This window comes from Salvelinus namaycush, unplaced genomic scaffold (assembly GCF_016432855.1).
Source record: "Salvelinus namaycush isolate Seneca unplaced genomic scaffold, SaNama_1.0 Scaffold6, whole genome shotgun sequence".
NCBI classification, from domain to species: domain Eukaryota; kingdom Metazoa; phylum Chordata; class Actinopteri; order Salmoniformes; family Salmonidae; genus Salvelinus; species Salvelinus namaycush.
Genome location: NW_024061308.1, coordinates 1 through 21,099, shown reverse-complemented (window position 1 = coordinate 21,099; position 21,099 = coordinate 1). Strand labels below are relative to the sequence as shown.

At 43.6% G+C, this 21,099-nt stretch overlaps 1 protein-coding gene and 3 non-coding genes across 4 annotated transcripts; 3 read left to right on the top strand and 1 right to left on the bottom strand.

The window, feature by feature from the left end:
• Positions 1-551: 551 nt before the first annotated feature.
• Positions 552-14,638, bottom strand: zpd (zona pellucida glycoprotein d). The gene is made up of 8 exons (XM_038986909.1): positions 14,587-14,638; positions 3,835-3,942; positions 3,547-3,755; positions 3,166-3,323; positions 2,069-2,311; positions 1,683-1,857; positions 1,016-1,121; positions 552-670 (listed from the first exon to the last, which is right to left on the bottom strand). The coding sequence occupies exons 1-8, from the start codon at positions 14,636-14,638 to the stop codon at positions 552-554; spliced, it is 1,170 nt and encodes a 389-aa protein (XP_038842837.1).
• A 2,452-nt stretch (positions 14,639-17,090) lies between these two features.
• trnag-gcc lies at positions 17,091-17,161 on the top strand. Its single transcript has one exon. It is a non-coding gene; the product is annotated as a tRNA-Gly (tRNA).
• A 1,141-nt stretch (positions 17,162-18,302) lies between these two features.
• Positions 18,303-18,373, top strand: trnag-gcc. The gene has a single exon. It is a non-coding gene; the product is annotated as a tRNA-Gly (tRNA).
• A 1,141-nt stretch (positions 18,374-19,514) lies between these two features.
• trnag-gcc lies at positions 19,515-19,585 on the top strand. The gene has a single exon. It is a non-coding gene; the product is annotated as a tRNA-Gly (tRNA).
• Positions 19,586-21,099: the final 1,514 nt, after the last annotated feature.

Here is a 21,099-nt window from a genome sequence, read left to right as displayed (position 1 = left end):
GATACTCAAACAAAATACAATTGTCTTCAAGTTACTTCCAAGAATCCAGAAGGTCTTTCAGATTTTAGTTCAACCACCGTATGCCTCTTGCAGGCTGTCCTGGATTACATTGATAGTCCAATAAACTCACTGCCTTCTGAGAATACAAACAGAGCAGTGACTTTCGGCTAGAGAGAACAGGAGGAAAATCAATGTAGCCTACATACTGTGGGAAGTCTATTAGACAAGGCAATTTCTCTAGAAAAATCAACTCCCCTCCCCCTTAGGATGAATTAGACTGACCACTCAAAGCTCCTATTGCCATCTGCTGATAACTAAGAATCACTACACTATAATAGGAATTGAAGTTTGATGAGACCCAGTCATGATTTAAACCAGTAACTCATGTTTGAACTTGTTTGTAACCCACAGCCACATTATTGAACTACAGGGCTGAATGCTCAGAGCTCTGTGGTAAAGACATGTTTATAAAATGTCAAAGGCACAACATTTCTGCAGAGTGGGACTCATTTATTTGTCAGAAATTATTTTTTTAAATTTTATGTTGGATTTCAGCAGTTTGCTAGCTGTGACAGTCGTCGGTTTCCTGCCTTGGCGATGGTGATTAGGGCGAGGAGGAAGAGGCCCAGGACCCAGATGCCAGCCATAGGAACCATCATCAGCAGCAGATCTGGAACAAAGTCAAGACTGTTGAAAACACCACCCCCCCACCCCTAGCTGCAACATGAGCCCAGAGGGGTATACTACAAAGCAGGCTCGATGCTTTAGCCAGCTAACGTGCCTAAAAAGTCTTACAACCATTTATTTTGAAAACTTAAAGAAAATGACTCAACCAAAAACGCATACCCAAGTTGAGCTTTTGTAGTACAGCCCTCTGGTCTATGTCACAATCAATAAAACAAAATTGTATGCAAGTAGAGCAAGCAAAAGCAACATTTGAGCCCGGCAACAAAATACATTTTAATCTTACGTAGATAACGAAATAAAAAAAATGCAAAGATACACAAATCCTTACTAGATTGGGGTCGGTCTGGTATGTCAATCCTGATTGGTCCATATGACAGTAGACCTTGAGTTGGGTCTCCACGCACTGCTGCCCTCTTGGTTATAGATTTGCACTCCTGTTGCATTAAAGCAGAGATGTATCATTAATAAATGACAATCTGGTATGCCATCTTCTGAAAATGCATTTTCTTCATGAATAGAAATAATATTTCAGCATTTTAACCCATTTTATCTTCCAAATTTTGTTGTATCCAAGTGGTAGTTACAGTCTTGTCCCATTGCTGCAACTCCCGTACGGACTGGGGAGAGGCGAAGGGCGAAAGCCGTGCGTCCTCCAAAACACAACCCCGCCGAGCCGCACTGCTTCTTGACAATGCTTACTTAACCCGGAAGCCAGCCGCACCAACGTGTCGGAGGAAACACCGTACACCTGGCGACTGTGTCAGTGTGCATTGCACCTGTCCTGCCACAGGAGTCGCTAGAGCGCGATGGGACAAGGACAACCCGGCCGGGCCAAACCCTCCCCTAACCCGGACGACACTGGGCCAATTGTGTGTCGCCTCATGGGTCTCCCGTTCGCGGCGACAAAGCCTGGAATCGAACCAGGATCTGTAGTGACACAGCTAGCACCGCGATGCAGTGCCTTAGACGGCTGCACCAAAGGCCAGTGAACTTACAGGAATGCAGGGTTCGTCATCGTCCAGGGAGCACAAGCGCACGGTGCAGTGCAGGTACAGGTCATGAGGCTCCACAACAAAGCGGAACATGTCAAAGCTGTACCGGATGGTTGAGGCCTCTCCATTCGCGCCCATTGTCGTATTGAGAAAGGTGACAGTTTTGTCATTTACACACCTGTGAGGGGGGAGTGTCTTGGGTTGAAAAAATCCAAGACCTTCATCATTGAATTTAACACTGATCTGCCACAATTATTAGTCTGACTTGCCAAATTGACCTCAGCCCAGCTGAACTGCTCACAGCTTGCTAAATGAATTGTTCATGCCATGTTTCAAAAGCAAAAGCAGGCATACATGTTGCCAGGGATAAATGTTGATTGTTTACTCACCCATTGCGCAGCAGGGTGTGAACAGAGCCATCTGTCTGGTTGGGTTTGGGGGACTGTGTGGCCCAGCATTCATTCACCCTCAGATGGAAAACGTCCTCCAGCTCCATGACCTTGATCTCCACATACACCCTGTCCCGGAGGTGGATCAGCGGTGAGCTTTGGAACGCCTCTGTGTAGGTGTGATCTGTGAAGAGGGCCATCTCCACCGTCGCATCCAACTCACCCATCCGCATCACAGTCTCACTGAACCAAAACAGCACAGGATTACTTTGAGAGAAATGCTTGTCATATCCACATTACCTGAACCAGAAGAAGACTTGCTTATAAAATCAGTGGTTAGTACAACATTACTAGCTGACCCAGCTGGCGGATAGCCGTTGCTACCTAGATAGTGTTCAGGGTAAGCAAAATATTCTACCAACACTCACTAAGTGAATATTCCTCAATGCCCCAACTGTCTTCTAAAAGTCCATGGCTAGGTGCAGGTGGTTTGTTGGAATTTAGAAAACACCCAGTTAAAGTCAATACATTATCCTCAATTAAGTAACGCAACAACGGTGTACGCCGCTATCTTTCCCATTTCAAATCTTCTCCCATTGAGCCAGACAAGTGTCATTCAACACAAAGCTTGATTTCTGAGACAGTCATGACATGCAGCACTTGGGTGGACACCCACCCGTCTCAGTCAATGACAATTGAAATCAAGATTGCTTCACATGGCAAAAGTGAAATAAACATTTTCTAAATTCCAACCACTTGCAACTAGCCATGGAGGGTTACAAGACAGGTGGCTTTCACATTGGGAATTGAGAAAATATAACCAAGATGAGTATAACATTTTGCTTAACAACCATCTGCCAGCTGGAACATCTAGTAATGTCAGACTAGCAAGAATAACTCCTGGAACTATTGTACAGGCTCAAACTAGAGCACAGAATTGTTCCTGGAGAGGAAACCACTGAGTATCAAATAATAAGGCAATGTGACAAACTGCATCTCAAGTGACTACTTGTTAAGTCATTCCAGTAATAGACCAGGACTACCTAAGTACATTAAGTAAAAAAAAAAAAAAAAAATTTTTAGAGAGTGGGCCTTACCTAGAGAAGGGGATGATGGGGTACGGCAAACTGACAGTGCGGATGTATGGGTAGATACACGTGTACTCAATTTTTATCATTGGGTCTCTTATTATATTTCCATAAACTTGAGGGGCCGACATGAGAGTTAGGGCGTATGCAATGTGAGTGATGTTCTTCTGTTGTAAAAAGAGAAAGCACAATGCCAGTAAAAAAAAAACTTCCAGCTTCATAAATAAGTCACCACTTGGACTTGCTGCGATAACAAGGGCAAGAACTTCTGCCCTCAAATCAGTGCATGACAGGTGACAACTATAGATCAGTGTGTTGAGCCTTGAGATTAGGCCTTTTCTGAGACAGGATTATCAAAGGATAATGTGAAGTGTGGGATGAATCACTTACCTCCAGTGGTTTACCACCACAGGAAATGTACTGATCCTTTGATATCCGTACTATGTAGTATGGGACATCAGACATAACCTCCTTTTGGGCACGACAAGACTCATTCTTCAAGTGCAGAGACTCCATAGGTACTTTGTAGTAGTGGAAAAAGTCCTCATTCACCATGATAGTAATGTAGTCTTTGCCACACATGACATTGATGGTTGCAACTAAAATAAATAAGAGCAGTTTTAGAACAAATTCCAACAGAACTATTCTAGGTATTCTGGTCTACAAAAATGTTTAAACCTTTGTCACACAGGTCTCCATAGTAGCCAACAGCACATTTGCAGTTGCTTTTGTCGAGGGATATCAAACACTTGGTTGTGTCAGTGCAGTGTGTGACAGTGCATATTCCTGAGAGAAAACATGACATCAATGGAGGCCACTCAAAATTATCAAGTAAATACTGGCAATCTATAGAAATCAGACAAATACGTTTCTCACCAAAGACACAGTCACAGCAGAAAATGACCACGAGGACCAAAAACACCTGGTAAATTCCACAGCAATTAACCTACATCACATTTATAAGATTTAATACATTTTCTACATTGTAGTTTCTCAACATGTCCTTTTGTTTCAATACAAGCATAACAGTATCTACTCACCTTCAAGTTGAATTTGAGCGCCATTGGTTATTTGCAATCTGTTTCCAATATATATATACTTATTTTTGTACTGACTCAAATTACTGGAAGGTCAAAGTAACATGTCCTGTCTGAAGAATAGACAAAAGAAACGTAGCCTTATATACTCAACAGATCGAAATGCCTGGATCTGTAATTACCATAGACCTAGGTGATTACCTGAATGTAAAACACCTGTTTAATTTGTATCTGAGCGAATAAGCCTACCCCCAGTCACACACCTTAATTTCCCTCGGAGCACCCCAACTTCCATCGATTAACCTCATTGGCCAAGCACAGAAATGAAGTCACCCTATCTTTCTCAGCCTATCAGTAACCTAATTGCTCCAGTCAATTGCAGAACCCCGAATCAGAAGACCGAACATTGCAGGGAGAGACATGGCTTAATAGAGAGGTTGATAATTTAGGGAATTTTTTTTCTCACAATGTTTGTCTCAATTTTTTATGGTCTTCCAATGGAGATGGCCTAGGCCAACTAGTCTAAATAGGCATAGGCTATAGCTCTGCTAGGCTACTACCCCCCCACTAAAAATATTGATAAAGTAGTTAACTTAGCCCTTGTCCCTTGGACTTGTTTAAATAAACTTTCTTCAGATAAAATGGAGCAATCTTGCCTTTCCTGAATTTATACAGGGCAGGCTGTAGGCCTAGTCATCACCAGCGGCCACACTCCTGTAGATAATAGAGGTAGATGGCCTATGCATTTTTGCAACACTAACCAAGTTTCCATCCAACCATTTCATGTGGCTGAATAACCTGACACATTTTTTTTTTTAAAGTAATGCTGGGCTGATGGAAACAGGAAATGCTGGTACAATTTTATAAATACCAACAGATCCACAGATGATGCAATCTCTATTGCACTCTACACTGCCCTTTCCCACCTGGACAAAAGGAACACTTATGTAAGAATGCTATTCATTGACTACAGCTTAGCGTTCAACACCATAGTACCCTCAAAGCTCATCACTAAGCTAAGGATCCTGGGACTAAACACCTCCCTCTGCAACTGGATCCTGGACTTCCTGACGGGCCGCCCCCAGGTGGTGAGGGTAGGTAGCAACACATCTGCCACGCTGATTCTCAACACTGGAGCTCCACAGGGGTGTGTGCTCAGTCCCCTACTGTACTCCCTGTTCACCCATGACTGCATGGCCAGACACGACTCCAATACCATCATTAAGTTTGCAGATGACACAACAGTGGTAGGCCTGATCACCGACAACGACGAGACAGCCTATAGGGAGGAGGTCAGAGACCTGGCCGGGTGGTGCCGGAATAACAACCTATCCCTCAATGTAACCAATACTAAGGAGATGATTGTGGACTACAGGAAAAGGAGGCCCGAGCACGCCCCCATTCTCATCGACGGGGCTGTAGTGGAGCAGGTTGAGAGCTTCAAATTCCTTGGTGTCCACATCAACAACAAACTAGAATGGTCCAAACACACCAAGACAGTCGTGAAGAGGGCATGACAAAGCCTATTCCCCCTCAGGAAACTAAAAATATTTGGCATGGGTCCAGAGATCCTCAAAAGGTTCTACAGCTGCAACATCGAGAGCATCCTGACTGGTTGCATCACTGCCTGGTACGGCAATTGCTCGGCCTCTGGCCTTAAGGCACTACAGAGGGTAGTACGGCCCAGTACATCACTGGGGCTAAGCTGCCTGCCATCCAGGACCTCTACACAAGGCGGTGTCAGAGGAAGGCCCTAAAAATTGTCAAAGACCCCAGCCATCCAAGTCATAGACAGTTCTCCCTACTAAAGCATGGCAAGCGGTACCGGAGTGCCAAGTCTAAGACAAAAAGGCTTCTCAACAGTTTTAACCCCTAAGCCATAAGACTCCTGAACAGGTAATCAAATGGCTACCCAGACTATTTGCATTGTGTTCCCCCACCATCCCTCTTTTTACACTGCTGTTACTCTCTGTTTATCATATATGCATAGTCACTTTAACTATACATTCATGTACTACCTCAATTGGGCCGACCAACCAGTGCTCCCGCACATTGGCTAACCGGGCTATCTGCATTGTGTCATGGATATCGCTCTTATATGTAATTTCATAATGTAGTTAGCCTGCCCGAACTGTATTTGCGAGCTGTTGTCTGGAGCGCATGTGCCAAGACCTCATTTGCTATATAACAGTTTTTGTGACAAAACCATAGATGGAAACCCATTTAACTTGTATTTTTCAAACGGAAAATGGGAATTTAACCACAAAAGTAATTGTTATGTGCACTACACCATCGCTCACAAACGTTTATCTGCAATAAATCCGATTGATAGAAATGCAGTTCTGGTGGGAAATGTATGTGTTACTCACAATCTATTGTAATACACTGGTCATGTTTTAGGAAGTTCAATTAGCTAAATAATTAATACACTTTGAGCTCACAATATTGCTTGCCTTTGGACATAGAATGTGCTCAGAGAATAATTTTATTTAGGCTACCTCTGATATTGTGTGCTCTCTCCAGCTTGCAGCAGATCCTGACCCCAATGTGAAGAGTGGCTCTGAACTCCTTGACAGACTGTTGAAGGTGAGATTATAGTACAAATCATGTCAATACATTTCCTGGAAGTTTAATGTCAGTTTAGATTGGACGTTTGGCTAGGTGAGGTGGTTAACGGTTGAGTGCTTTCAGTATAGCTAAAGCGTCAAACAGAACAAACAGTTATACACGAATGACAGCTAAGGTAAGAGATTAGTAACAAAAATGGACTTCACAGGACATTGTGACTGAGAGTAACAAGTTTGACCTGGTGGTGTTTGTCCCCCTGCTACTCCAATAACCAGTATGCCTGTCAGTTCATTATATTCTGGGTGAGTATGGCTTACCCAGATAGCCATATCAACAGACCTGCCAACCTGCATAGATTTTGTGTATCATGCACGCTTGTATGAAAACAAACTAAAATAGGCTTCTAGCTGGCACATTGTGGTTTTTGACTCAACCGTCTGAAGTTGGAGCTGAGCCAATCAGAGCACTTAGGTGAGGAGGAAGAATCTTTAGCTTTCTGCTCTGGCCCGCACCCCTATTTTCCTCCCTCTAGCGGGAAAGCAGCTTTCCACTTTGACCATTGATACCACTGATGTGAGAAAAAGGGTAAGAAAAAATGGAGAACAAACTATTTGCCAAATACATTTTCCAAAATTGTATGCGTTAGACAAGCACATAACCACTTATTTTGTAGTTAGCTCCTTAGCTAAGGTGTCGTTACAACTTTGGTAATTAGCTACAGCGTTTAGTCAGCTAAGCGAGAACACTTTCTTGCCTGCACATGCAATGATCTCAATAGTAAGAGGCGCAAGTGCATTGATGAGCAAGGAAATGGGGGGTGTTGCGGTAGTTCATTGCGAGACCGCACTTAGCTTTAACTGGCGGCTCCAGAGATGCAACCTCTCATCGTCACTCAATGCCTAGGTTTACCCCCACTGTATTCGCACCCTACCATACCCTTGTCTGTACACTATGCCCTGAATCTATCCTACCACGCCCAGAAATCTGCTCCTTTTATTCTCTGTTCCCAAAGCACTAGACGACCAGTTCTCGTAGCCTTTAGCCGTACCCTCATCCTACTCCTTCTCTGTTCCTCTGGTGATGTAGAGGTTAACCCAGGCTCCGTGTGTCCCCAGGCGCTCTCATTTGTTGACTTACGCAACTGTAAAAGCCTTGGGTTCATGCATGTTAACATCAGAAGCCTCCTCCCTAAGTTTGCTTTATTCTCTGCGTTTGCACACTCCGCCAACCCTGATGTCCTAGCTGTGTCTGAATCCTGGCCTAGGAAGGCCACCAAAAATACTGACATTTCCATCCCCAATTACAACATTTTCCGTTAAGACAGAACTGCTGAAGGGGGCGGAATTGCAATCTACTGCAGAGATAGCCTGCAGAGTTCTGTCAAACTATCCAGGTCTATCCCCAAACAGTTCGAGCTTCTACTTTTAAAGATCCATCTCTCCAGAAACAAGTCCCTCACTGTTGCCGCTTGTTATACACCCCCCTCAGCTCCCAGCTGTGCCCTGGACAGCATATGTGAATTGATTGCCCCCCATCTATCATCAGAGTTTGTACTGCTAGGTGACGTAAACTGGGATATGCTTAACACCCCGGCCGTCCTACAATCTAAGCTTGATGCCCTCAATCTCACACAAATTATCAAGGAACCTACCAGGTACAACCCCAAATCCGTGAACATGGGCACCCTCATAGATATCATTCTGACCAACTTGCCCTCTAAATACACATCTGCTGTTTCAACCAGGATCTCAGCAATCACTGCCTCATTGCCTGCGTCCATTATGGGTCCGCGGTCAAACGACCACCCCTCATCACTGTCAAACGCTCCCTAAAACACTTCTGTGAGCAGGCCTTTCTAATTGACCTGGCCCGGGTATCCTGGAAGGATATTGAGCTCATCCTGTCAGTAGAGGATGCCTGGTTGTTCTTTAAAAGTGCTTTCCTCACCATCTTAAATAAGCATGCCCCTTTTAAATAATGTAGAACTAAGAACAGATACAGCCCTTGGTTCACTCCAGACTTGACTGCCCTTGACCAGCACAAAAACACCCTGTGGCGTACTAGCTTTGAATAGTCCCCACGATATGCAACTTTTCAGGGAAGTCATGAACCAATACACACAGTCAGTTAGGAAAGCAAAGGCTAGCTTTTTCAAACAGAAATTTGCATCTAGCAGCACCAATTCCAAAAAGTTTTGAGACACTGTAAAGTCCATGGAGAATAAGAGCACCTCATCCCAACTGCCCACTGCACTGAGACTAGTCAACACTGTCACCACTGATAAATCCACGATAATCGAGAATTTCAATTAGGATTTCTCTATGGCTGGCCATGCTTTCCACCTGGCAACCCCAACCCCGGCCAACAGCACTGACCCCCCCCCCCCCCCCCCCCGCTTCTCCTTCACCCAAATCCAGACAGCTGATGTTCTGAAAGAGCTGCAAAATCTGGATCCCTACAAATTAGCTGGGCTAGACAATCTGGACCCTCTCTTCCTAAAATTATCCACCACTATTGTTGCAACCCCTATTACTATTAGATTGGAAAGCGGCTGCAGTCACCCCCCTCTTCAAAGGGGGGAGATACTCTAGACCCAAACTGTTACAGACCTATATCCATCCTGCCCTGCCTTTTCTAAAATCTTCGAAAGCCAAGTGAACAATCAGATAACCGACCATTTCAAATCCCACCGTACCTTCTCCGCTATGCAGTCTGGTTTCCGAGCTGGTCACGGGTGCACCTCAGCCACGCTGAAAGACTACATGATATCGTTTAGTACCATCACAGTGCCATCCGTTTTGTCACCAAAGCCCCATATACTGTACTACCCACCATGGCGACCTGTATGCTCTCGTTGGCTGGTCCTCACTACATATTCGTCGCCAAACCCACTGGCTCCAGGTCATCTAAAAGTCCTTGCTGGGTAAAGCTCCGCCTTATCTCAGCTCACTGGTCACCATAGCAACATCCACCTGTAGCACGCGCTCCAGCAGGTATATTTCACTGGTCATCCCCAAAGCCAACACCTGCTTTGGCCGCCTTTCATTCCAGTTCTCTGCTGACAATGACTAGAACGAGATCCAAATATCACTGAAGCTGGAGACATATCTCCCTCACTAAGCGTCAGCTGTCAGAGCAGCTTACCGATCGCTGCAGTTGTACACAGACCATCTGTAAATGGCCCATCCAACCAACTACCTACCTCATCCCCGTTTTTGTTTTTCTGCTCTTTTGCACTATTTCTACCTGCACATCCTCATCTGCACATATCTCTCCAGTGTAAATTGCTAAATTGTAATTATTTCTCCACTATGGCCTATTTATTGCCTAACCTCCCTAATCTTACTACATTTGCACATACTGTATATAGATTTTTCTATTGTGTTATTGACTTTACATTTGTTTATCCCATGTGTAACTGTGTTTGTGTCGCACTGCTTTTGCTTTATCTTGGCCAGGTCGCAGATGTAAATGAGAACTTGTTCTCAACTGGCCTACCTGGTTAAATAAAAGTGAAATCAAAAAATAAAAAACATCCACTAATTGAATTATTCAGAATTTTCTCCCCAAACAAAATTAAGAAGCCAGTATTACATTTTCATTATCCACATAGACACTTATTAATTATAATAATATTTTAAACTAGAAAAATGTGAGTGTCATTGAGACCACCTCAATTTCATTTAGGATCAAAGACTTCTTTGTTAGCTGCATTGTTTGATATAACATAAGGCTTAAGTTTCAGGAAATGGCATTTACAGGTTAAAATGCCTGAGGGGGATGACCCCCTCCGGACCTCCTCCTACCCAGCCTTAGGCCCACATCAGCACCAATTTGTAAGAAAATCCAAGGGAGAGCCCTGATTGTACATTTAAATGGATTTCCAGTTAGCTAAGGAAGAGCAGCAAATTACCAAGTACCCATGACACTGTTAGCTGCCTATCAAGTTAGCAGGGTTTCCTTGAGGGTTTCTGTGACATGGTTACCCCTTGTGGCTGGGACCGCAGATTGTCCCAGTCTTGTGGATGTTTAGATCCCTTCTGTTTGTTTCTGTTCCTATCTTCTCTGAGGCAACCTGCCCTGTCTGGAATTGCGGGGACTAGCAGTGTAGCCTACGTTGCTACCATCACAAAGACCAAAGCCCGGAGGGAGTACCGTTGAGGACAGTGGTGTCTCTATCACAGGTGAAGGATCTTTTAACTTCTTATGGCTGCAGGGGCAGTATTGAGTAGCTTGGATGAAAGGTGCACAGAGGTGCCCAGAGTAAACGGCCTGCTCCTCAGTCATAGTTGCTAATATATGCATATTATTATTAGTATTGGATTGAAAACACTCTGACGTTTCTAAAACTGTTTGAATTTATGTCTGTGAGTATAACAGAACTCATATGGCAGGCAAAAACCTGAGAAGTTCCACTTCCTGTTTGGATTTTTTCTGAGTAGATTTTCAACCAAGCTCCCATTGAAATTACAGCGAGATATGGATGAGTTTTCACTTCCTACGGCTTCCACTAGATGTCAATAGAACTTTGTCTGATGACTACTGTGAAGGGGGGCCGAAGGAGACAGGAATAGGTAACCACTGCCATGAGGTGACCACGCGCGTTCACGTGAGAGGCAGCGCCGTTCCATCGCTCAACTGAAGTCACTGTAATTCTCCGGTTGGAACGTTATTCGAGATGTATGTTAACAACATTCTAAAGATTGATTCAATACATCGTTTGACATGTTTCTACTGACTGTTACGGAACTTTTGGAAGTTTCGTCACGTTTTAGTGGACGCGCTTTGTGACTTTGGAATTGTTTACCAAACGCGCTAACCAAAGTAGCTAATTGGACATAAATAACGGACATTATTGAACAAATCAACCATTTATTGTGAACCTTTGATTCCTGGGAGTACATTGTGATGAAGATCATCAAAGGTAAGGGAATATTTATCATGTAATTTCTGGTTTCTGTTGACTCCAACATGTGATTTAATATAAATTACGGAACGGTTCCGTATTTCACTGAAAGAATAAACGTTTTGTTTTCGAAATGATAGTTTCTGGATTTGACCATATTAATGACATAAGGCTCATATTTCTGTGTGTTATTATGTTATAATTAAGTCTATGATTTGATATTTTATAGAGCAGTCTGACTGAGTGGTGGTAGGCAGCAGCAGATTCGTAAGCATTCATTCAAACAGCACTTTCGTGCGTTTGCCAGCAGCTCTTCCCTGTGCTTCAAGCATTGAGCTGTTTATGACTTCAAGCCTATCAACTCCCGAGATTAGGCTGGTGTAACCGATGTGAAATGGCTAGCTAGTTAGCGGGGTGTGCGCGTTAATAGCGTTTCAATCAGTGACGTAACTCGCTCTGAGACGTTGAAGTAGTTGTTCCCCTTGCTCTGCAAGGGCCGCGGCTTTTGTGGAGCGATGGGTAATGATGCTTCGAGGGTGGCTGTTGTCGATGTGTTCCTGGTTCGAGCCCAGGTAGGAGCGAGGAGAGGGACGGAAGCTATACTGTTACACTGGCAATACTAAAGTGCCTATAAGAATATCCAATAGTCAAAGGTATATGAAATACAAATGGTATAGAGAGAAATAGTCCTATAATAACTACAACCTAAAACTTCTTACCTGGGAATATTGAAGACTCATGTTAAAAGAAACCACCAGCTTTCATATGTTCTCATGTTCTGAGCAAGGAACTTTAACGTTAGCTTTTTCACATGGCACATATTGCACTTTTACTTTCTTCTCCAACACTTTGTTTTTGCATTTTTTAAACCAAATTGAACATGTTTCATTATTTATTTGAGGCTAAATTGATTTTATTGATGTATTATATTAAGTGTTCATTCAGTCTCAAGGATGATCAATGGAAACAGGATGCAACTGAGCTCAATATTGATTCTCATAGCAAAGGGTCTGAATACTAATGTAAATAAGGTATTTGTTTTTATTTTACATTTTCAAACATTTCTAAACCTGTTTTCGCTTTGTCATTATGGGGTATTGTGTGTAGATTAAGGGAATTTTTTATTTAATCCATTTTAGAACAAGGTAATGTGTCAAGGTGTCTGAATACTTACCGACTGCGCCAGCATTAGCCATTTATGAGACTCCCTTAGATAATTATTTTGATGATACAGCAGTAGCAATACAAGGATATAACAGCTGTAGAAGAGACAGGAATGGGGGATGTGTTTCTATTTATATTCTAAGCCATATCCCAGCAATGCTTCGAGAAGATCTCAGGTCAAGTGTTATTGAAGTACTCTGGCTGCAGGTTCACCTGCCTCATCTAAACCCTATTCTTTTGGGGTGTTATAGGCCACCAAGTGCTAACAGTCGGTATCTAAATAATGCGTGTGAAATGCTTGACAGTGTATGTGATGTAAAAGGAGAGGTCTACTATTGGGGACCTGAATATTGACTGGTTTTCATCAGGAAAACAACACTACAGGAAAACAAGATCATCCACATGTATTGATCATGTTTTTACTAATACTGTAGAACTCTGTTCTAAAGCTGTATCTGTAACCATTGGATGCATTGATCACAATATAGTTGCTATGTCTAGGAGAACCAAGGTTCCAAAAGCTGGGGCTAAATTAGTCTAAGATATCATGTAAATTTGTTTGCTGTGAATGATGAAAAAAATATTTTTCATAAATAATAAAAAAAAATGTAGGGGTGGATCAGCTTAATATTGCGGAAAGATTGTTGCTTCCATCAATGTAATTGTCCGCATCATTTCCAATCCCCCATATCTTTTTGGTGTGTGTAAGTATGTATGTGTATATATGTGTGTGTGTGTGTGTGTGTGTGTGTGTATATGTAACAGGGTTTTATTGGTGATTCCCCTTGCCACTTTATTGTTAAGCCAATGGGTTTTTGGTTTTAGTTTTGTCTTGCCTTCACCTACTCAACATGGCATCTTATTGGCTGGTTTGCGTAGCTTGCTTACGAGGGAGGATGTTTCATTAGAATCGTCCCAGTGAACAAGCACCAAACCAGCGGTAAGTTGTTGGTTGCAAAGCACTGTACATCAAAAGTGATTTTTATACTCCCAAGTGATGATTTAAGTGTACAATTTATATACATTTGTTTGTAAATGTTATTCGAACATCACACATAAGATGCAATGTTTTTTGGAGAATATTGGTTGTGCATTTTGGTTGTAAAGAATTCCCGCCAGTACTAGCTAGCAACTTACTGTGTCTGGTGGGGGGGGTTCATATATTTTGTACAGTGCGTGAGTGCAGAGTTGGATGGTGAGCCGTGCATTGCATGACGTGCAATTTTGTGCTGTTCCTACCAGGTACATTGTTAAAGATATTATATTGTATATTGTAATTGTATTATTTTGGTAACTACATGGCCCAGTGAACAAGCACCAAACCAGCGTGCGTGAGTGCAGAGTTGGATGGTGAGCCGTGCATTGCATGACGTGCAATTTTGTGCTGTTCCTACCAGGTACATTGTTAAAGAATAAATCTCCATGACTGGTGCTACATGTTGGAATTCGTGTCGAGGATTGATTGTACACAACGCAAGAAGAGTACTGTTACATATATATATATATATATATATATATATATATATATATATATATATACTGCTCAAAAAAATAAAGGGAACACTAAAATAACACATCCTAGATCTGAATGAATGAAACATTCTTTGTTCCCTGAGAAAATGAGAAATTCCTTGTTCCATGATAGTGGTAATCTTCTCTTTCGTTTAGTCACTCCATCGACTCGTATTGTTTGAGACCGGGAACCCCCATTAAATCTCTGTCTAAGCATTGGTGGTTCAGTGGTAGAATTCTCACCTGCCACGCGGGAGGCCCGGGTTCGATTCCTGGTGCACCGAGCTGTCTGCATGTTCCATTTTAGGGCGGCAGGTAGTGTTTTCAGACCTCGCCAGTGACTGTTACTTGTAAAAGAGTCTTCGGGCTAGAGCGGAAGCCAAATTCCTTTTGGACCTTGTGTACATTTTTACTCACGACATGCCACTGACTTTGAGTAAAGCCATGTGTATGCGGATGACTCTACACTATACACGTCAGCTACTGCAGCGACTGAAATGACTGCAACACTCAACAAAGAGCTGCAGTTCGTTTCAGAGTGGGTGGCAAGGAGTAAGTTAGCCCTAAATATTTATAAAACTAAAAGCATTGTATTTGGAGCAAAACACTCACTAAACCCTCAACTAAATCTTGTAATAAGTCATGTGGAAATTGAGCAAGTTGAGATGACTAAACTGCTTGGAGTAACCCTAGATTGTAAACTGTCATGGTCTAAACATATTGACTCAGTAGTAGCTAAGATGGGGAGAAGTCTGTCTATAATAAAGCGATGCTCTGCCTTCTTAACAACACTATCAACAAGGCAGGTCCTACAGGTCCTATTTTTGTCGCACCTTGACTACTGTTCAGTCGTGTGGTCAGGTGCCACAAAAATGACTTAGGAAAATTGCAATTGGCTCAGAACAGGGCAGCACGGCTGGCCCTTGGATGTACACAGAGAGCTAATATTAATAATATGCATGTCAATCTCTCCTGACTGAAAGTGGAGGAGAGATTGACTTCGTCACTAGTTTTATTTATGAGAGGTATTGACATGTCGAACGCACCGAGCTGTCTGTCTAAACTACTAGCACACAGCTCGGACACGCATACATACCCCACAAGACAAGCCACAAGAGGTCTCTTCACAGTCCCTGCAACAGTCACAGCAACTGCGCACACAGGCAGAGAAGCACAAGGGGAGGGGGTAAGATGGAATCTAGCAACATTTTTCACACTAAATTCTGCAACACAGTAACGGCGCACAGAGGCAGAGAAGCACAAGGGGAGGGGGTAAGATGGAATCTAGCAACTTTAGTGACAGATCGCTGAAACATAGTTGGCAACATAGGCTGGAATGAGGAGGAAGAAGTTTGAAGGGTAAAACGGCCCAACGGAGTTTGAGAAATTCCTTGTTCCCTGATAGTGTTATTCTTCTCTTTCGTTTAGTCACTCCATCGACTCGTATTGTTTGAGACCGGGAACCCCCTCTAAATCTCTGTCTAAGTATTTGTGGTTCAGTGGGAGAATTCTTGCCTGCCACGCGGGAGGCCTGGGTTCGATTCCCGGCCAATGCATGTTCCATTTTAGGGCGGCAGGTAGTGTTTTCAGACCTCGCCAGTGACTGTTACTTGTAAAAGAGTCTTCGGGCTAGAGCGGAAGCCAAATTCCTTTTGGACCTTGTGTACATTTTTACTCACGACATGCCACTGACTTTGAGTAAAGCCATGTGTATGCGGATGACTCTACACTATACACGTCAGCTACTGCAGCGACTGAAATGACTGCAACACTCAACAAAGAGCTGCAGTTCGTTTCAGAGTGGGTGGCAAGGAGTAAGTTAGCCCTAAATATTTATAAAACTAAAAGCATTGTATTTGGAGCAAAACACTCACTAAACCCTCAACTAAATCTTGTAATAAGTCATGTGGAAATTGAGCAAGTTGAGATGACTAAACTGCTTGGAGTAACCCTAGATTGTAAACTGTCATGGTCTAAACATATTGACTCAGTAGTAGCTAAGATGGGGAGAAGTCTGTCTATAATAAAGCGATGCTCTGCCTTCTTAACAACACTATCAACAAGGCAGGTCCTACAGGTCCTATTTTTGTCGCACCTTGACTACTGTTCAGTCGTGTGGTCAGGTGCCACAAAAATGACTTAGGAAAATTGCAATTGGCTCAGAACAGGGCAGCACGGCTGGCCCTTGGATGTACACAGAGAGCTAATATTAATAATATGCATGTCAATCTCTCCTGGCTGAAAGTGGAGGAGAGATTGACTTCGTCACTAGTTTTATTTATGAGAGGTATTGACATGTCGAACGCACCGAGCTGTCTGTCTAAACTACTAGCACACAGCTCGGACACGCATACATACCCCACAAGACAAGCCACAAGAGGTCTCTTCACAGTCCCTGCAACAGTCACAGCAACTGCGCACACAGGCAGAGAAGCACAAGGGGAGGGGGTAAGATGGAATCTAGCAACATTTTTCACACTAAATTCTGCAACACAGTAACGGCGCACAGAGGCAGAGAAGCACAAGGGGAGGGGGTAAGATGGAATCTAGCAACTTTAGTGACAGATCGCTGAAACATAGTTGGCAACATAGGCTGGAATGAGGAGGAAGAAGTTTGAAGGGTAAAACGGCCCAACGGAGTTTGAGAAATTCCTTGTTCCCTGATAGTGGTATTCTTCTCTTTCGTTTAGTCACTCCATCGACTCGTATTGTTTGAGACCGGGAACCCCCTCTAAATCTCTGTCTAAGCATTTGTAGTTCAGTGGTAGAATTCTTGCCTGCCACGCGGGAGGCCCGGGTTTGATTCCCGGCCAATGCATGTTCCATTTTAGGGCGGCAGGTAGTGTTTTCAGACCTCGCCAGTGACTGTTACTTGTAAAAGAGTCTTCGGGCTAGAGCGGAAGCCAAATTCCTTTTGGACCTTGTGTACATTTTTACTCACGACATGCCACTGACTTTGAGTAAAGCCATGTGTATGCGGATGACTCTACACTATACACGTCAGCTACTGCAGCGACTGAAATGACTGCAACACTCAACAAAGAGCTGCAGTTCGTTTCAGAGTGGGTGGCAAGGAGTAAGTTAGCCCTAAATATTTATAAAACTAAAAGCATTGTATTTGGAGCAAAACACTCACTAAACCCTAAACCTCAACTAAATCTTGTAATAAGTCATGTGGAAATTGAGCAAGTTGAGATGACTAAACTGCTTGGAGTAACCCTAGATTGTAAACTGTCATGGTCTAAACATATTGACTCAGTAGTAGCTAAGATGGGGAGAAGTCTGTCTATAATAAAGCGATGCTCTGCCTTCTTAACAACACTATCAACAAGGCAGGTCCTACAGGTCCTATTTTTGTCGCACCTTGACTACTGTTCAGTCGTGTGGTCAGGTGCCACAAAAATGACTTAGGAAAATTGCAATTGGCTCAGAACAGGGCAGCACGGCTGGCCCTTGGATGTACACAGAGAGCTAATATTAATAATATGCATGTCAATCTCTCCTGGCTGAAAGTGGAGGAGAGATTGACTTCGTCACTAGTTTTATTTATGAGAGGTATTGACATGTCGAACGCACCGAGCTGTCTGTCTAAACTACTAGCACACAGCTCGGACACGCATACATACCCCACAAGACAAGCCACAAGAGGTCTCTTCACAGTCCCTGCAACAGTCACAGCAACTGCGCACACAGGCAGAGAAGCACAAGGGGAGGGGGTAAGATGGAATCTAGCACAAGGGGAGGGGGTAAGATGGAATCTAGCAACTTTAGTGACAGATCGCTGAAACATAGTTGGCAACATAGGCTGGAATGAGGAGGAAGAAGTTTGAAGGGTAAAACGGCCCAACGGAGTTTGAGAAATTCCTTGTTCCCTGATAGTGGTATTCTTCTCTTTCGTTTAGTCACTCCATCGACTCGTATTGTTTGAGACCGGGAACCCCCTCTAAGTCTCTGTCTAAGCATTGGTGGTTCAGTGGTAGAATTCTCGCCTGCCACGCGGCAGGCCCGGGTTCGATTCCCGGCCAATGCATGTTCCATTTTAGGGCGGCAGGTAGTGTTTTCAGACCTCGCCAGTGACTGTTACTTGTAAAAGAGTCTTCGGGCTAGAGCGGAAGCCAAATTCCTTTTGGACCTTGTGTACATTTTTACTCACGACATGCCACTGACTTTGAGTAAAGCCATGTGTATGCGGATGACTCTACACTATACACGTCAGCTACTGCAGCGACTGAAATGACTGCAACACTCAACAAAGAGCTGCAGTTCGTTTCAGAGTGGGTGGCAAGGAGTAAGTTAGCCCTAAATATTTATAAAACTAAAAGCATTGTATTTGGAGCAAAACACTCACTAAACCCTAAACCTCAACTAAATCTTGTAATAAGTCATGTGGAAATTGAGCAAGTTGAGATGACTAAACTGCTTGGAGTAACCCTAGATTGTAAACTGTCATGGTCTAAACATATTGACTCAGTAGTAGCTAAGATGGGGAGAAGTCTGTCTATAATAAAGCGATGCTCTGCCTTCTTAACAACACTATCAACAAGGCAGGTCCTACAGGTCCTATTTTTGTCGCACCTTGACTACTGTTCAGTCGTGTGGTCAGGTGCCACAAAAATGACTTAGGAAAATTGCAATTGGCTCAGAACAGGGCAGCACGGCTGGCCCTTGGATGTACACAGAGAGCTAATATTAATAATATGCATGTCAATCTCTCCTGGCTGAAAGTGGAGGAGAGATTGACTTCGTCACTAGTTTTATTTATGAGAGGTATTGACATGTCGAACGCACCGAGCTGTCTGTCTAAACTACTAGCACACAGCTCGGACACGCATACATACCCCACAAGACAAGCCACAAGAGGTCTCTTCACAGTCCCTGCAACAGTCACAGCAACTGCGCACACAGGCAGAGAAGCACAAGGGGAGGGGGTAAGATGGAATCTAGCACAAGGGGAGGGGGTAAGATGGAATCTAGCAACTTTAGTGACAGATCGCTGAAACATAGTTGGCAACATAGGCTGGAATGAGGAGGAAGAAGTTTGAAGGGTAAAACGGCCCAACGGAGTTTGAGAAATTCCTTGTTCCCTGATAGTGGTATTCTTCTCTTTTGTTTAGTCACTCCATCAACTCGTATTGTTTGAGACCGGGAACCCCCTCTAAGTCTCTGTCTAAGCATTGGTGGTTCAGTGGTAGAATTCTCGCCTGCCATGCGGGAGGCCCGGTTTCAATTCCCGGCCAATGCATGTTCCATTTTAGGGCGGCAGGTAGTGTTTTCAGACCTCGCCAGTGACTGTTACTTGTAAAAGAGTCTTCGGGCTAGAGCGGAAGCCAAATTCCTTTTGGACCTTGTGTACATTTTTACTCACGACATGCCACTGACTTTGAGTAAAGCCATGTGTATGCGGATGACTCTACACTATACACGTCAGCTACTGCAGCGACTGAAATGACTGCAACACTCAACAAAGAGCTGCAGTTCGTTTCAGAGTGGGTGGCAAGGAGTAAGTTAGCCCTAAATATTTATAAAACTAAAAGCATTGTATTTGGAGCAAAACACTCACTAAACCCTAAACCCCAACTAAATCTTGTAATAAGTCATGTGGAAATTGAGCAAGTTGAGATGACTAAACTGCTTGGAGTAACCCTAGATTGTAAACTGTCATGGTCTAAACATATTGACTCAGTAGTAGCTAAGATGGGGAGAAGTCTGTCTATAATAAAGCGATGCTCTGCCTTCTTAACAACACTATCAACAAGGCAGGTCCTACAGGTCCTATTTTTGTCGCACCTTGACTACTGTTCAGTCGTGTGGTCAGGTGCCACAAAAATGACTTAGGAAAATTGCAATTGGCTCAGAACAGGGCAGCACGGCTGGCCCTTGGATGTACACAGAGAGCTAATATTAATAATATGCATGTCAATCTCTCCTGGCTGAAAGTGGAGGAGAGATTGACTTCGTCACTAGTTTTATTTATGAGAGGTATTGACATGTCGAACGCACCGAGCTGTCTGTCTAAACTACTAGCACACAGCTCGGACACGCATACATACCCCACAAGACAAGCCACAAGAGGTCTCTTCACAGTCCCTGCAACAGTCACAGCAACTGCGCACACAGGCAGAGAAGCACAAGGGGAGGGGGTAAGATGGAATCTAGCAACATTTTTCACACTAAATTCTGCAACACAGTAACGGCGCACAGAGGCAGAGAAGCACAAGGGGAGGGGGTAAGATGGAATCTAGCAACTTTAGTGACAGATCGCTGAAACATAGTTGGCAACATAGGCTGGAATGAGGAGGAAGAAGTTTGAAGGGTAAAACGGCCCAACGGAGTTTGAGAAATTCCTTGTTCCCTGATAGTGGTATTCTTCTCTTTCGTTTAGTCACTCCATCGACTCGTATTGTTTGAGACCGGGAACCCCCTCTAAATCTCTGTCTAAGCATTTGTAGTTCAGTGGTAGAATTCTTGCCTGCCACGCGGGAGGCCCGGGTTTGATTCCGGCCAATGCATGTTCCATTTAGGGCGGCAGGTAGTGTTTTCAGACCTCGCCAGTGACTGTTACTTGTAAAAGAGTCTTCGGGCTAGAGCGGAAGCCAAATTCTTTGGACCTTGTGTACATTTTTACTCACGACATGCCACTGACTTTGAGTAAAGCCATGTGTATGCGGATGACTCTACACTATACACGTCAGCTACTGCAGCGACTGAAATGACTGCAACACTCAACAAAGAGCTGCAGTTCGTTTCAGAGTGGGT